We start from the raw sequence: 16,363 nt of genomic DNA, 5'->3' as shown, positions 1-16,363 counted from the left end.
CCCAGGGTGTTGAGCGTTTTGCTCTTGGGGAGTGCTGGGGGCTGTTTTTAGGGGAGTTGAGTTTGATGCCTACTCTCTAGTGCTGTGGTTTGTCCCAGAGCTCAGCAGGAGGTGTGAGTTATGTCTTCCTTTGATGGCTGTCACCCACTCATAGCCAGGCCAAGGCTGCTGATCTCACAGGCCTGGTGGCTGGTCCTTCTCGGGGGCAAGGCATCTTTGAGGCCAGGACTTGGAAGAGTGAGAGTAGACAGTGTTTCAGCCAAGGGTACGTGAGTAATTGAATTCCCTTCTAAGACCCCGGGAACAAGCAGATGTGCAGACTTCTGTCTTCCCAAGCCTGGATGCTGGGTTGGGAACTGGAGACCCACCTTCTCCCGTCATCCTGGGAGAGGCAAGCTGACTGGGCCACTGGGAAGGCCTCTCTCGAGCTGCTGGCCAGCCCCACCACAGCATGAGGGCCCACCTGTGTCCTGTCCGCTGAGCTGTGAGCGCTGGCTCTGGGACACCAGGCTGGTCATTCTGAGTGGCAGAGTCTCTTCCTTCCGAAAGGTCCCTGCCACCTGCTACAGCCTGAGGTGTGGTGGGGACAGGAAGGAGGCTGTCATCCTCAGGCTGGGTTGGTAATTAATCTGTATAGCTGTACAACAAATGCTTTAACAAAATCATACATGTCTGAAGCCGCTTGTGTGTGGTTCTTTGTATGTATCCACAGAGAAGTAATCATGGTGGTGGTCTCAGGTGTGGTATTTCAGGGGATTTTTGTTTTTTCCTGTCATACTTTGTGAAATTTAAATTTTCTATAAGTGCATATATTTTATTTGCCAGTAATTAAGAAATTTGGGGCTGGGCGCAGTGGCTCATGCCTGTAATCCCAGCACTTTGGGAGGCCGAGCCAGGCGGATCAAGAGGTCAAGAGATCGAGACCATCCTGGCTACTATGGTGAAACCCCGTCTTTACTAAAAATGCAAAAATTAGCCGGGCATGGTAGTACGTGCCTATAATCCCAGCTACTCGGGAGGCTGAGGCAGGAGAATCGGTTGAACCCGGGAGGCGGAGGTTGCAGTGAGCCGAGATTGTGCCACTGCCCTCCAGCCTGGCGACGGAGCAAGACTCTTGTCTCAAAAAAAATAATAATAGTAATAATCATAATTGGGGGGGCCAGGTGCAGTGGCTTATACCTGTAATACCAGCACTTTGGAAGGCTGAGGTAGGAAGACTGCTTGGGCTCAGGAGTTGTGAGACCAGCCTGGGCAATGTAGCAAGACCCTATCTCTACAAAAAATTTTGAAAATTAGCCAGATATGGTGGCCCATGCCTGTAGCCCCAGCTACATGAGAGGCTGAGGTGGAAGGATTGCTTGAGCCCAGGAGGTCAAGGCTGTAGTGACCCATGGTGGTGCCATTGCATTCCAGTCTGGATAACACAGCAAGACCCTGTCTCAAAAAAATTTTAGGGGGCAATGATAAATAGCATGTGCTGATTGTAAAAACTTCTCCATAACTAGGAAAATACGTAAAGAGGAAAGTAAGTTCCCCATGGTCCCATCAACCAGTCCTTTGGGTTCTTTTTTGAGACAGGGTTTCACTGTAGCCCAGGCTGGAGTGCAGTGGCACAATCATAGCTCACTGCAGGCTCCATTTCCTGAGCTGAAGCGATCCTCCTATCTCAGCCTCCCAAGTAGCTAAGATTACAGACATGTGCCACCATGCCTGGTCAAGTCAGTCTTTTTATGTAAATAAAGGGGCAAAACTGGAGTGAAATTGCCTGGTATGCATGCCCCTTTTGCTGCTTGGTTTTAGAGGCAGGTAGAGTTAGATAATTTCATATTATTGTTGTTAATTTTTAGCCCAAGGCCTTTTTCCTTCCTGCTCAGCCAGATCTCTTTTTCGCTGGGGTTGACTGACCCGAGGAGGCCCGCTAAGTGCCTGTGGTTAAAGGTCACAGGGACATAAAGACACCTGGTCGATGGGTGTCTGTGTGAGGTCATTAGATACCTCCTGCTAAAAGGAACACTGACAGTATAGTTTTCTCTGGTCAGGCATCTGTAAATACAGCTGACCATTTCCTACGTTTTCCCCTTGGAAAAGAAATGGAGAGGGCCCAGGCTTGATCCAGCTGCCAGCCCTGGCCCCACCAGGCACTTGCTTGGGCCACTGACTGACCCTCAGAGTGTCCTTTCCACCCACACATCACAGATAGAGCCATGCCGGGTCGCGGGGGCAAGTAGATGAGGTCATGACTGGGAAGTCACTTGCCTCCATCCTGGGCCTCAGCCTCTGAGGAGATTTCACTTTGGAGTTCCCTGGGCTTATGGGCCCCATTGTATACACAGAGCAGGCTCCTCCCCGTGGCTATGTCACCTTCAACAGCAGTGGTGAGAACCCCCTGGAAGAAGAGGGCCTCTGCTGTCGGGACGTCACCTCCCCCATCAATGAGCGGGACGTGGAGAGCAGCAGCAGCAGCAGCAGCCGGGGTATGTGCACCCCCACCCCTGTCCAGCCCGAGGCTCAGGCAGGTCCTGGAGCTCCTGTGTGCCCATCCCCACTTATCCCCTGGGACTGGCGCTGGGACACAGCCATCCAGCAGAGGACAGGAAAGGGGGAGGTGTGGACGGCCCTGGTTCTTGTGAGGAATGGGAGAAGCTTCTGGTCCAGCATCCCCGTGCAGCTTAAGGGAGCCATTCCACAGCAACAGGTTTAGCTCCTTGCTTGGGAGCCCCCTGAGGCTTTCAGGACAGGCTCCAGTAGGAATGTCTGTTATAACTGCACCTCCATGCAGCAGCTGTTTCCATAGTGCCCACCGTGTGCCAAGCACTGCTCCGGGTGCTTGGGATTTATCAGTGAACAAAAAAGACAGAAGCCCTGCCCGTCTGTATAGAGGGGAGGGTTTAAGACAGGCAGGAAGTTTGAAATATAAGGAAGCAACCGCTACAGGCCCCAAGGAGTGCCCTGGTGGAGGCGGCTCAGCCCAGGGCACGCCCATGCGCAGCACCTCGGTGAGGCCTGCAGGCGGATGCCCTGTCTTCCCGCCCTCAGAGGAACATGCTTTCTGTGCCAACCTGGGGCCCGTCCAGAGCAGCAGCAGCAGTGAGGGCCTGGCCAGAGCCCAGGGGCTCAGCAGCGAAGCTTCTGTGGAGAGCAACGAGGTACGGATTCTTTCCTTCTTGGTCTCCCATAGCTGGTCCCTGGTTGGGATGCCTGACATCCCCCAGTTACTTGAAGATGAGCACGTCTGTAACAAGCAGGTGCTGCACGTGTGTGCTGCACTGGGACATGCTGTGTCCAGGGCCTGGCCTCTCAGACAACAGTGAATGCACTGGAAGCCCCTGTGTGGCGGGTGGGGGGTTTCACGAAGGCTCTCAAGTTAGCCCGTGCACTCCTCCAGATGCACGCCTCTCGCCGCAGGACTCGGATCACGCCTGTAAAAGCTCAGCTAGCAAACAAGCTAAAAGTTACATGAAGACCAAGAATCCTGACAGCCAGTGGCCTCCCCGCACTGCACCTGACAGGGAAGGCTTTCTCGATGAGTCCAGCCCCCAGACTCAGAAGGCCCCTTACTCAGGACCCCAGGTAAGACCGCTTGTGACACTGGAGGTTACACTCAGAGACGGCACTTTCTGTGACTTAGGAGTCATGTGTTGTGTATATGACGTGCCAGGCGCTGCTGGAAGAACAGAATGGCGGTGGCATCCCCATGGCCTGTTAGGCTCCGCAGGCTCACAGCCAGCTCCATGGCTGGCGGCCCCGCTGCAGTGCTTCTGCTCTGTTCCTCTCCACGGGAAGGACCTGTCTCCCTGCTTTCCATACTGGAGTTGGCCTCCCTGAGCCTGGGGAGAAGAAAAGCACGCCTGACCTCAGAGCTGCCTGCAGGAGTCTGACAAGATGCGGTTGAAGCAGAGACAGGAACCACACACAGTGTGTGCTTGCTGATGGTTACAGCTGCCACCATCCTCCTCCTCTCTGTGGTTCCTCTGACCACGCATTACCTTAGGGATCACAGGTGTGACTCACAGCTCAGCTGTCTCACCTGTGTCTGCTGAGTTCTCCTACCGTGTGTGGGCAGAAGAGGCACAGAGAGGAGAGGCAGAGGGAAGCGCTGGTTGGTTATTTGGTTTGTTTGTTCGAGACGGAGTCTCGCACTGTCATCTGGGCTGGAGTGCAGTGGCGCGATCTCGGCTCACTGCAACCTCCTCCTCCTGGGTTCAAGCAATTCTCCTGCCTCAGCCTCCCAAGTAGCTGGGATTACAGGCACCCGCCACCATGCCCAGCTAATTTTTTGTATTTTTAATAGAGACGGGATTTCACTATGTTGGCCAGGCTGGTCTCAAACTCCTGACATCGTGATCCGCCTGCCTCGGCCTCCCAAAGTGCTGGGATTACAGGCGTGAGCCACCGCGCCTGGCCTGGCGCCGCGCCCGGCCTGGCTGGTTATTTGTTAAAGCACTGGCTTTGCTGTTCAGTAGAGCCTTGGATTTGCCGGCTTCTCCCTGCAGCCTCCGGCTCAGTGGGCAGGCACACGTCTCGGTCCCTTCAACATACACTGAGTGGAGTCTGGTCAGGGTAGTGTCCTAAGTATGTTTCTTTCAGAAAATAGCTTGAAGAAAATGTCAGAGTAACATTTGTTTCTCCATTAAAAGCAATAAACTCTCAAAAGTAGGATTTCTGGAGTTGAAAAGTAAACTGAAATGAGAGTATCACTAGACGAGCTCACAACAGAATTGAGCAGGCAGAAGAATCAGACAACTTGTGAACACAGGTCACCTGAGATCATCTCGCTTGAGGAACAGAAAGAATGAGTGAAAAAAATGAACGGAAACCTGTGACCCCCTCAAGCACACCGACGCCGCCCCACACAGTGGCATTCCAGAAGGAGAGAGCAGAAACAGTGGGTGAGAAACAGCCTGACGATGTCAGTGGATCAGAAACACGGATCTTACATCCAGGGAGCTCGGTGAACTCCAGACAGGTGAACTCGGAGAAGAGCTACGCTTAGACAAGTGAAAATCAGAAGATCCGACACTGAGACTCTAGAATTAGAGAGCAGCGCTCTCCGCGTCCAAGGCATTGTCGAGATCAGCAGCTCCATGGTCCCTTCACGGAACTGAGCATGTGTGGGAGGGGGAGGCCAGTTTCTGGTGATGAACACACAGTGTCTCCAGGTGGCCGACCATAGTGTGAGGACTCACCTGCCTGCGACATCCTGCCCTGCCTGGGCCACCAGAGTAGGAGGGGACAGCCTGGGCGCCACACACAAGGCACTGTCTGGTGCTGAGCTTGGGGAAGTGGTGGGGCTCCGAGTGGAGGAAAATGTCTCTGCTTTGTCGTCGGCCACTACCTCCCCCAACCCGTCCCCTGTGCCTGCCAGGACCTGGCCACACTGCTGGAGCAGATCGGGTGTCTGAAGTACCTGCAGGTGTTTGAGGAGCAGGACGTGGACCTCCGCATCTTTCTGACCCTCACTGAGAGCGACCTGAAGGAAATCGGCATCACGTGCGTCCAGAAGGGCCGCTCTGGCCCTCAGCCCGGGGTTGGGGCAAACTCCCACTGACGTAAGCGCTCTTGGGAGGCTGAGGCACGTCCTGGTCACATTCCCCCTGCAGGCTGTTTGGGCCCAAGAGGAAGATGACGTCCGCCATTGCCCGCTGGCACAGCAGTGCCCGCCCGCCCGGGGATGCCCTGGAGCTGGCCTACGCTGACCGGCTGGAGGCTGAGATGCAGGAGCTCGCCATCCAGCTGCACAAAGTGAGTGGCTGGGTGGCGGATGGGGGGGCAGGGTAACACCCCTGAGTTGGCCCCATCTCTGACAGAAAAAGTGGGTGCTGTGTGAAGGGGTCAGGTGGATGCAGGGGGGAGAGGGCCCCACACAGAGGACAGGGCCGTGGCCAAGGGTCTGGCTTGCCCGGCCACCTCCCAGCCTCCCCACGCCCCCCATCCCCTGCAGCGCTGCGAGGAGGTAGAGGCCACGCGGGGCCAGGTGTGCCAGGAGCAGGAGCTGCGCGCCGTGGTGGAGAGCTGCCTGCTGGAGCAGGACCGCGCCCGCGAGGACCTCCAGGCCCGGCTGCAGGAGACGTGGGCCCTGACCCGGGATGCTGCCCTCATCCTGGACCAGCTGCGGTAAGTGGTTCTGAGCTGCCCTGGGCTGGGTCTCCAGTGGTCAGCCACCTGGCCCCTGGGCCCCCAGGCATCCTTTCCTCCTGATTTTGTAACTGAGGGGTGGATTTCAGGGCCTGGAGCCACTCCACCCCCATTTCATCAGGACCTTCCTTCCTGCAGGCAGACCCAGGCAGGAGTCAGGGCCGGGAATCTGCACCGGTCACCCTCCTGCTCTTTAGCGCAGCCTCATGGGGCACTGGCTCAGCCCATGAGGGCCAGCTGCAGGGACAGGGCTGAGCCCCTCCCTCCCCTTGAAGGTCTGAGGTGGGGGCTCTGTGGCGGCCAGGCCTCTGCCCTCACCAGCATTTGTTCCTATGTCTGGCAGAGCCTGTCAAGCTGAGCTGTCAGCTCGAATGAGGCGGGACCAGCCCCCTGGTGCAGCCACTCTGGGCCTAGCCCTCCCCCCAGCTGGTAAGAGCAGTGGCCTGACTCCGCACTGGGCAGAGGGGAAGGTGGGGGAGCCCTGAAGCCAGGTTTGACCCAGTGGGCTTGGCCTGGTTCTCCGGCCGGCAGCCACTTTCCCATGTCCCTGTGTGCACATGATCCCAGAGTCCAAGGAGAGGGGGCCCTGGGGACCCACGCCCACTTCCTCTCCTGTGACAGGAAAACTGCCTATCCCCCGGGGGTAGGAGGTACTTGAGAAAGGCCCTGTGCTCTGGCTGGCTGTGCTGTGCTGAGACCACCAGTGACTTCTGTAGCCTCCAGCCAGGGCCCAGACCCGGATCCCCACCGGCACAGCTTTGTCTTCTCTTGGGCTGACCCGGGCCTCGTAGTGTTTGGCCTCGTAGTGTTTGCTCAGCCTGTGGGAGGAACGGCACAACAGGGCTCCCCAGCCTCGGCCCTGGGAGGTGGTTTAGACACTGCCAGGCAGGTAGGGAGGTTCTGATCCAAGCAGGTTCTCCTGGTTGCATGGGCTCAGAATAAAGCAGGGCCTGTGGGGACACAGACCCCCAGCTAACTCTGTCCCTGCACCACAGACTCCAAGGGCTGGCAAGCGTCCCTGCAGGCCATGAGCCTCCCCGAGCTCTCGGGAGCCCTGGAGGACCGTGTCCGTGAGATGGGTGAGTCTCCGGGGCCCAGACGACTGAGAGCTCCTTTTGTTTCCAAGGGAGGCAAAGGGACCCCTTTCCAGGAAAAGCAGGTTTGAGTCTCTCTACCCCAAGGCTGACCTCGGGGCTGGGGCCATGACGAGTGAGGGGCAGGTCACATCCTGCAGCTCAGACCCCTGGGCAGCACCACCCAGCCCTACTGAGCCTGGGCGGGAGAGGCTCAAGGTCATCATTCTTCAGGGCAAGCACTGTGCTTAGTGACCCAGAGCCTGGAGAAGCTGCAGGTGCTGAACGGGAAGAAGTGGCGGGAGCCCTAGCCCGCAAGCCGGTGAGTGTCTGCCAGCCTGGACCCCGCGTGGCAGGAGCAGCAGGGCCCGTGTGGGCAGCTGCAGGTGTGCATACGCACCCACCTGTCCCCCTCCCTTCTCACTGGGGCTTTTTCTTTCAGAATCTGACGTTGGGTGATTGGTCCACCCTGAAGCTGTGTGCCAGGGAGCGAGGAGGACAGTGAGCAGGCAGCTGCCATGTGCAGCCCAGGCCCAGTGGGGGCCAGAGGATCAGGCCCCGGGAGCAGCCGGCAGACAGAGGCAAGATGGGGGCTGCGGCCCTGGCTCGGCAGCTCGGGCCAGCACTGAGGCAGGATGAGGGCCTCACCCAGAACCTCGTGGTGAGGCCCAGAGTTCACGGGCTGCCCTGGCCCAGACCAGGCAGGGCTCTCGGGGGAAAGTGTATCCATATACACGCACAGGTGCCAGCTGAGGTGTGACCTTAGGAGTGAAGACTGGGGCACCTGGAAAATGCCATTTGTTGGAAAATAAAATTGAAGAACAGCTAGTGAAGGGCTCAGTTCTGATCACATGACATGTGGCACTGGCCAATGCAGCAACCCTGACTGCCCTGTCCCCTGCTGCTCAGGGGTGTGTCTTTTGCTCCTGGAGCCCACATAACTCAAGACAAGGCTTTGAGAGCCAAGAACATCCCCAGCCTGCCGTAGCACAGGGCCTCCCCAGGGACATGCTGCTCTCACACCGAGCTCTGAGATGGAGCTGGGAACACTGCCTCCCTCACCAGGCCAGGCATGGGCTGTGAAAATTTTCTGACGATGCCGCTGAGGTCTTTCCAGATGTGGGGCTGTAGGAGACCACGAGGGATGGCTCTGCTGCTGTCCTTCTGCACAGTAAGCCTGCACTTCCACACCATCCCCTGGAGCTGCTTGCAGACCGTGGGGAATGGCAGGTTTGCAAAGCAAAGCAGGTCAGCCCAGGTGCAGCCAGGGCCACCAGCATCAGGAAGGGAGCCTGCCCTGAAGGTCTCGGCCCAGACGCCCCAACCTGGCTGATGGGCGCAGCACTCATGCTGGGAGTGCCCCCAGTAAACACTGGGGAACAAACGTGCCCCTGGCTGCGGCAGCTCCTCCCTCCCCTACCTAGGGCAGGAGGCCTGAGCTGGCTCCATCCAGAACCAAAACACACAGAACAGCTGAGAAACACACAGAGCAGCTGAGGAGCGACTTTATTGTCTTCTCCTTGGACAGCTTCGTTGTACATAGCTGGGCCCCCGAGGCCCTGACTGTCCCTGGGAACCAAGCCACGTGGGGTGAAGCTACTTTGAAACCTCACCCACAGTTCACACGTGGTGAAAGAGAAAATCTAGCAAAGTAAATCCACCAACAACCCAAATTAACAGTATTAACTTCTTCCCCCAAGCTGGCTCTCCCCCAGGAAGGAGGCAGGAATGAGCTGACCTGGACAAGGCCTCCTCCACCCACACATCCCATCTTCTGAGTGGTCCCAGAGCTGTGTGCCACCCCTGTGGGACAATCAGGCACTCCTGGGCCTCCACCAGCCGTGATGAGATGCACACAGAGCATCCTGAGGCTGGAGAGGCAGGCCCAGTGTGCCCGGACCACCCTGCTCTGCCTGAGAGGATGGGCTTGGGTCCCAGCTGGCCCAGCTGCCACCTAGTGACTGCTTGGGACAGTGGAGATGACAGGATGCCCACTCGCCCTAGGCAGTCAGAAGCGGGGTGCACACACACACACACACTCTAGAAGCCACACTTAGCAGGAATTCCCAGTCTTCCGACCCAGGGGAGGGTGCCACCAGCTCAGGCAGCCCTCAGGAGGAGGCCGGGAGCAACTTCTCCAGGGCCTTCTTCTGCTTCTCGGTGGCCGCAGCCAAGGCCTCAACCAGCTTCTCCTCGGGCATCATGTTGAGCACCTTGAGAGCAAAGAGGAGCTGGCACTTAGCCGTGCTCACGAAGGCGTTGCTCAGGAAGTTGGGGAAGCCTCCGACTCGGTCCTTCTGGGTGTACAGCGGGACCCGCACGAGGCCCAGCACCTGCGCGGACAGGAGGTAGGGGTTGGGGCCAGGCCTGCCACACAATGGCACCTCCAGCAGGAGGGGCCTGGAAGCTATGAGGCCAGGGCATGAGCAGCCAGCTTTGCCAAGGACTTTATGGGAGACCCAGGCAGGGCCTGGCAGAAGCCAGCCAGCTCCCTCGGAGCAGTGCAGCCCCCTCCTCCCCAAGCAAGTGTGGAGGCTGACCCCATGCACTCCCCCCTGGTACCCAGGCCACCCCCCCGGGGTCCGCACCCCATGCTCCCCGTCCACCCAACGAAGCCTGAACACCCGGAGTCCAGCCCTTCCAGACCACAAAGCACAAATCCCAAGAGCCTTCACGCCCCCCATGAGGTTCCCAAGTTTTAGAAACCCCGCTGTGCTCCAAGTTTCCCAACTCCCCAGGCAAGCCCCGCTCCCTCCCCCATCCCTTCCTCCCCACCGATCCCACTCCCCCACTCCCAGGATTGGCAATGGCAGGCAGCAAGGCGGATGTAACACAGCCCTGAGGGAGCCCCAGCCCCGGCCCCCACCCCCGCCCCTCCTTTCCCGGCCTCCCAGCCCCAGACCCCTCTCCCCACCCCATTGCCGGAGACAGCGACACCCGACCCAGCCCGGCCAGGGGACCCTCAGGAGACGTGTTACCCATCGGTGCCTTCCACGGGGCCAGAGCCAAACCCCGGGGCGGGGGGCGGGGCCCGGGCGGCGGCCCCACCTCCAGGCCGTGGTCGCGCGAGTGCACCGCGCTGATCTCCACGGCGTGCAGCTGCTCCAGCGTCAGCTGCCGCGCGTACAGGTGCGCCACGACGCGGTGTGGGCCCTCGGTCAGGTGCGAGCTCAGGTAGTCGGCCTCGGTGAGGCGCAGGCAGCCCAGGCCCAGGCCCAGCACCCGGTTCAGGCCGTCCTCCAGCGACCAGAAGCGCCGGTCCACGAAGCCCCCGGGGAAGCCCAGCAGCCCATCGAAACGCATCTGCATCTGCAAGGGAGCGCGGGTCACGGCCGCGGGGTCGACGGGCGCCCCCGCCCCGGCCCGCCTGCGCCCTCGCCCTCGCCCTCGCCCTCGCCTGTCCTCACCAGCACCGAGAAGCGCATGGGGATGCGGCCGAAGAGCTGCCCAGGGTTGGCGGCGTACAGCATGGCGTGGCACGAGTGGCTCCAGCCCGGCCCTAGGCGCATCGCCTCCACCCGGCTGATCTGCTTCAGCTCCGGAACCGCCGCCGTCGACATCTTGGCACTGACCCCGTCCCCGCCGCTGCCACTTAAGAGCATGCGCGAGCCCGCCCCCGCCGCGCCTCGCCAATCCGCGGGCGGCCGCGCCCCCGGGTCCCGTTCCCCCGCCAATCACCGGCGCGCCCCGGGACCGAGCCCCTCGCAGCGCCGCGGTGCGTCGAGAGGTGCAGCGGGCGGTGTGCAAAGGTGGGCGGTGCGCGTCAGACGTCACCCAATAGTCGCACACCCTGGGCGGCGGCCCCGCCTCCGACGGGAGCGCCTAGTCGACTGGTCACCACTGGTGGTGGCTCAAGGTTCACACTGTGGGCGACGAACATCTTCCTTGGCGCCCAAAGCGGACAGCCGAAAATCCCTGCGGTTTCTCCACCCTCGATGGCGCCGATCCCCTTGCGCTCACCCGTTTCTCCCCAGGAGGCCGACCCGGCCCGCACGGCCCCGTCCATCCGCGATGGCACCCTTGCCACGACCACACGAGCCAGAGATGCCCCGGAGCCTTGCTCCGCCAGCGCCACCGGACCCGAGCCCGGAGGGAGACGGCCTTCGCCTGCCACGCACGACAGCTGTCCCGACCTAGCCACCCTGCTGGCCGGCTCGATCCAGGACAGCACGGGGAGCAGGGCTTGGCAGGGCTTGAGTGCCCCAGTCCCCGAGTCCACGCTGGGTCAGGGTGGACGACCGGGAGCTCTGGGGCTCTGTGGACCGAGCTTGCTGGGCAGAAAGTGACTTAAATTCCGGGGCTGGAGCTTTCCAGCATCCTCCAAGCCAGGCACCCTGTGCCAGGTACTGTGGGGGGAAGAGGAGTTTCCCCAATTTACGATGAGGAACTTGGAGCTCAGAGAGGGACAGAACTTGCCTAAGTACACCCGGCAGTTGATGACAGAGGCAGGATCCCGATTCCACAAGGGCCTGAGGTACTTACTTTGTATTTGTACTGGAGATGTCTCTGGGGCTCAGAAGCATCAGAAACAGCCCAAGGGAGAGCGAGGTCCCCTGAACTCCATGATGGCGCGGCTCACCTCACCAGCAGCAGGGCCCAAGGCCACTTTCCTCCCCACCAGGGGAACGGATTTGCTGAGCACATGAACCCCCCTGCCTGCACTCACAGCATGGATGCCCAGGGCTGGGGCACAGCCTCGGGAGAGCTGTGCAGTGAGGCCGAGCTCGCTGGCACAGAGAAGGCTGCGTTGAGCGGAGGCAGGCAGGAGGAGAGAGGTAGGCAGAGGACCGGCATTGGAAACTCACCTGTTAGGTCCATGGTGGCGTCAGATGTGGAGAATAAGGACCCAGAGAGGGCACCTCTCTCCTCTTGTGGCCACCAGTGGGTCAGGGGCCACATGGGACAGCTGCAAGCAGCAGGGGAAGTCCAGATTCCAGGGTGAGCTACCAGGTCAGAAGGCGAGAGGGCAGCGAGGGGAAGGGTCCTCTCACCCAAAGAGGGCCCCACCTCTAGGCAGCCAAGCCCAGCCAGCGCCCAGGGCCCGTGGGACGCAGGGGCACAGAAGGGGAGGCTCCCCTTGCTCCAGCCCCTCCCCGAGACCAGACATCAATACAAGCGCTGGGTCTGCTGGGAGGTACAGAGGGGGAGCCGATCTGGCCCATGCAAGCACCTGACACCCTGGGCACCCCTCTACCCACACTGGGATGGGGCCAGACGCAGGCATGTCAGAGCAGCTGCAGGGCCCATGGGTGGCAGCCTTCTCGGGGCAGGGACTGATGGGCCAGAACACGGGCTCCCCCTCCACCCTCACAGTCTTCAGTCAAAGAAGGGCCATGGTGGCAGCTTGACCTGCATGCAAAGGAGCTGGGGCCCTGAGTGGTAGGCAGTGGTGTGGTGGGTGCCCTGGGGCACTGGCCACTCCCTGGGCAGGGGAGCAGGGGCCGTGCAGAGGCCTGGGGCCGGGCTCCAGCCTGCGAGCCCACAACCATGGGCAGCTAGACCTGCTCCCGCCATCTGGGCTCCACACGCCAGCTGCAGGGTGCTAGCACTGCTTCTCTGCTTGGAAACCTGTTCTTAAAACTGACTCCCCCTTATAAAAACACTCCAGCAGCCCCTACAAGCTCTTCAGTATCTATCCAGCACCCTTCACTCCAGCCAGGGGCTCTGTCCCCAGGGGACACACCAGGCTCATTCCTGCCACCTGGAACACTCTTCCAGGGCCAGCTCCTCCTCAGCCCTCACTCGGTTAAATGAGTCCTTGTACGGTTTCATCTCATCACCATGCTGACTTTCTTCCTAATAGTAACCAAACCTGGCAGGATTCTGATTAGCTGCTGGGCATCTCACTGCCTGGAAGGCAGGCGCCTGGGACCGGGGCCTCGGCTCTTCTGCCTCCACTGACACACGGCAGGTGCTCAGCAAATGCCTTGAGATGATCAGGGCTAGAGATGGGGACGGGAGCGACAACTCACAGACCTGGAGGCCCTGGGCTCCCGCACCACCTATTCACGAGACAGCCCAATCTGGAGGGTGTGGCTTCCCTCCAACCAGACAACCAGCCCTGACAGGGATGGCTGGGAGCTACCCGTTCTCTTTAGCCCTCACCTTGCTCACTGCCCTGACCCCGGAGGGAAGCCGGGCAGAGGCCGTGGAGCTGCCACAGTGTGGGAGCCACCGCCAACCACTCGGCGGCAAAACTCCGGGTCAGGAAACAGCCACAATCCCGAGGGCTGAACCCGGAGGAAGGAGCAGACAGGATATTGCTGCATGATTTTATTACTATAAATATACAGTAAAAACGAACCAACGATGAGCCCATCTGAGCACATCAGACGGCAGCACATGGGAGTCCCAGCGGGCCACTCTGCGGCCCGAACTTCACGCAAAGCTCTGGCACCAGGACTGACGGCCAGAGGCTGGGGCCTTGGTGGGGGGGCAGTGCAGGGGGCTGTGTTGTTGGAGGAGAGGTGTGTGGGAGATGCTCGGTCCAAGTGCACACATGCATGGGAACATGTGCGTGAGTATGTGTGTGTATATGCGTGACGTGTGTGTGAGCGTGTGTGCATGTGTGAACGTGTGCGTGTGAGCATGTGCAAGTGGGCGTGCATGTGTGAGCGTGTACGCGTGAGCATGTGCGTGCGTGTGCACGAGCGGGAGGGGTGGCTGGCCTGGGTGTGCAGGGAGCTGGGTGTGGGGACCGTGCTGTCCACTGCTGGGTCTCCCCCAGAGTACCCACGAGGCAGAGCTCATGCTCGGAGCCACCGTGAGCCTCAGGGAGGGCACTGAGCTGCCCCACAGCCGACCTGTCCCCAGGCCCAGCTGCAGGGCAGCCAGGGGAGCAGCAGACACCTGCCTGACCCAGGGCTCTGCTGGGGTGGCTCCAACCCTGGGTCACCAGGCCCAAGCACTCCCTTTGCCCATCTGCTGCCCAGGAGGTTTACCTTTAAAAAAAAAAAAAAAAAAAAAAAAAACAGGACGAGGTCACCCAGAGGCCAAGCCTCCCGGCCGGGACCCCATTCCCCAGGTATGCTGCTGGCTCCCTCCTCCCCGGGCCAGTCCTGCCACAGAAGCCTGTGACAGAACAAAGCAAATCAGAGAGAACTGCAAGGGGGCTGGGCGCGGTGGCTCACGCCTGTAATCCCAGCATTTGGGAGGCCAAGGCAGGTGGATGACCTTAGGTCAGGAGTTCGAGACCAGCCTGGCCAACATGGTGAAATCTCTTCTCTACTAAAAATACAAAAAAATTAGCCGGGTGTGGTGCTAGGCACCTGTAATCCCAGCTACTCAGGAGCCTAAGGCAGGACAATCACTTGAACCCAGAAGGCGGAGGTTGCAGTGACCCGAGATTGCGCCATTGCACTCCAGCCTGGGCAGCAAGAGTGAAACTCCGTCTTTAAAAAAAAAAAAAAAAAAAAAAAGAACCGCAAGGGGACATTCCAATGGCAAAAGGGAAGGAGGAGGCCGCGAGGTCCTCCCTGGCAGGGGCCTGCCAAACAGAAGCCCCTGCACCTGGAGGGACCTTGTGATGTCACCAAAGCCAGCACCATGAGGAGGTGTGCAGCTTGGTGACAAGGCCACTGAATGCTGGCTGCTGGAAGCGGCTGTGCCTCCGCCCCTCCGCCAGGCCCAGCACCGGGCTGAGACACTCTTAACTGCCCAGGGCGGCACCCGTGCACCCCAAGGCCCCGAGCACTGACGGCCCCAGCGCAGACGCACCAGGGAGGGCACTGAGGCCACGCAAACACGGCAGAAGACAAAAAGCAGTGACAGCCAGGCCGCCACAGTGACACGCAGGGTGGGCGGACAGGCACTGTTTCCTTCATTGACCGTGCCTGCAGCCCCCCACTGCCCCTGAACATCTGTGAAGACGGTGCTTCAACCACCAATCAATTCTCTTCTGCAGGTCTCCTGAGTTCTCGGGGCAGTGACCGCACTGTTGCAGGAGCAGGCAGAGCCAGCGGAGGCCGCACGTGGGCAGCCCCAGCCCCAGCCGCTCAGCCCACAGGACCCTGGGGAAGCGGGGCTCTGAACTAGGGATGGAAAGCTGCTGTCCTTCATCTTGTACCAGTTACAAATATATCAACTGTAGAAAACGGAGACTCGGAAGGGACAGTCCACTGTGCTCTTTGATCAAGGGTCACCACGGCCCCTCGGAGCCTGGTGGCCACAGGGGGCATGCAGACAGGAGAGGCCGGCTCACACCGGGGTCTAGGGCAGCCCCTTGGCAAAGTCTGGGGAGCTGAGGGCTCCATGCTGCCAGCTCGGCCAGGCTCTCAGAGTGGGGTCAGCTCGGCGGTGCTGGGATCGGGGCTCGGGCCACCAAGTGGAGGCCAGGTGGGGCTGGTGGTGCCGAGGCCGTGGGCCATCTCCATGGAGGTGGGCCATCCTGCAGGTGGGAGCAGAGGGAGGAGATCACACTCGGATGCCTGGTGCCACGCCACCCGCTCCTACCATCTGGAGCCCCAGAGGGGCTGGGCCATCCAGCACCCCCACTCCCGCCGCCTGTGGCTAGAACAGCAGATTCACTCAGATGTGAGCACACCAAGGGCCCGGGGACTCCCCAGCTGTGCCAAATACGGTGTGTCCCTCTTGGGACAAATGACCCCACATCCCCGGACACCGACAGCAGAGCTGCAACCCCGAGTCAGAGCGCGACACGACACCGCGGTTGCTGTCCTCTGGGTCTCCTGCCCTTGCCCTGGTTCCGGTTTCCTGGGATGTGACCAGCCACTGTCCTGCCAAGGTTCTTACGGCTGGGTTAGGCTGGAACTCGGTCAACCCAGGGTGCAGGGGTGGGGAGCGGCCCTGGGTGAGAACAAGCCCGTGCTCAGAGTAACTCCCAGGTGGCTACTGCAAGGCAAAGAGAGGAGCCTCCCACAGAGCCCCAATGCCCGGACTGTGGCCTGCACAATGCCGCCGGGTGCTGTCCCCGGATGGGTCTGGCGTCCCTGGTGCTTGGGCAATGGTGCTGGTGCAGAGCCTGGGACGGGGCCAGCAAGGCCTCAGGGCTGCCCGACACCCAGCCACCAGCCCTGACGCATGGCTCCCAGAAGACATGGCCCAGGCCCCATTCTCAGGTGAAGGGCAGCTATGTTCTTCCGGGGCTGCGGCGAGAGCAGGGTTCTGAGGCTGTGAGCCCTGTTCTAGATCACACC

The 16,363-nt window shown here is 60.3% G+C and overlaps 3 protein-coding genes across 27 annotated transcripts in view; 1 reads left to right on the top strand and 2 right to left on the bottom strand.

The window, feature by feature from the left end:
• The window catches only part of ANKS3 (ankyrin repeat and sterile alpha motif domain containing 3), a 39,077-nt gene extending 31,041 nt beyond the window's left edge, over positions 1-8,036 (top strand). For 4 of the 9 annotated variants that reach the window (XM_063654782.1, XM_063654781.1, XM_063654784.1 and 1 more), the window contains 10 exons: positions 2,334-2,474; positions 2,935-3,146; positions 3,406-3,570; positions 5,366-5,490; positions 5,601-5,742; positions 5,942-6,114; positions 6,479-6,564; positions 7,131-7,214; positions 7,443-7,530; positions 7,651-8,036. In XM_063654782.1, the coding sequence (XP_063510852.1) occupies positions 2,334-2,474; positions 2,935-3,146; positions 3,406-3,570; positions 5,366-5,490; positions 5,601-5,742; positions 5,942-6,114; positions 6,479-6,564; positions 7,131-7,214; positions 7,443-7,519 (1,205 nt within the window). In that variant the 3' untranslated portion in view covers positions 7,520-7,530; positions 7,651-8,036. The remainder of the gene's footprint in view (positions 1-2,333; positions 2,475-2,934; positions 3,147-3,405; positions 3,571-5,365; positions 5,491-5,600; positions 5,743-5,941; positions 6,115-6,478; positions 6,565-7,130; positions 7,215-7,442; positions 7,531-7,650) is intronic. The other 5 variants (XM_054452589.2, XM_063654785.1, XM_063654786.1 and 2 more) reach the window with 3 other exon arrangements.
• Positions 8,037-8,697: 661 nt separating this feature from the next.
• NUDT16L1 (nudix hydrolase 16 like 1) lies at positions 8,698-10,840 on the bottom strand. 2 transcript variants are annotated; one of them, XM_054453151.2, is made up of 3 exons: positions 10,616-10,840; positions 10,187-10,517; positions 8,698-9,541 (listed from the first exon to the last, which is right to left on the bottom strand). In XM_054453151.2, exons 1-3 carry the CDS (start codon positions 10,808-10,810, stop codon positions 9,447-9,449), a joined length of 621 nt encoding a protein of 206 aa, XP_054309126.1. In that variant the 5' UTR covers positions 10,811-10,840; the 3' UTR covers positions 8,698-9,446. The 2 variants fall into 2 exon arrangements, with proteins under 2 accessions (XP_054309126.1, XP_054309125.1); XM_054453150.2 differs by having other exon boundaries at positions 10,257-10,517.
• Positions 10,841-13,466: 2,626 nt separating this feature from the next.
• Positions 13,467-16,363, bottom strand: part of MGRN1 (mahogunin ring finger 1) — a 65,368-nt gene continuing 62,471 nt past the window's right edge. For 11 of the 16 annotated variants that reach the window (XM_063654789.1, XM_054453142.2, XM_054453138.2 and 8 more), the window contains one exon: positions 13,467-15,594. In XM_063654789.1, the coding sequence (XP_063510859.1) occupies positions 15,482-15,594 (113 nt within the window). In that variant the 3' untranslated portion in view covers positions 13,467-15,481. The remainder of the gene's footprint in view (positions 15,595-16,363) is intronic. The other 5 variants (XM_054453147.2, XM_054453148.2, XM_054453149.2 and 2 more) reach the window with 1 other exon arrangement.

This window comes from Pongo pygmaeus, chromosome 18 (assembly GCF_028885625.2).
Source record: "Pongo pygmaeus isolate AG05252 chromosome 18, NHGRI_mPonPyg2-v2.0_pri, whole genome shotgun sequence".
Taxonomy (NCBI): domain Eukaryota; kingdom Metazoa; phylum Chordata; class Mammalia; order Primates; family Hominidae; genus Pongo; species Pongo pygmaeus.
This window is presented reverse-complemented; position numbering and strand designations above follow the sequence as displayed.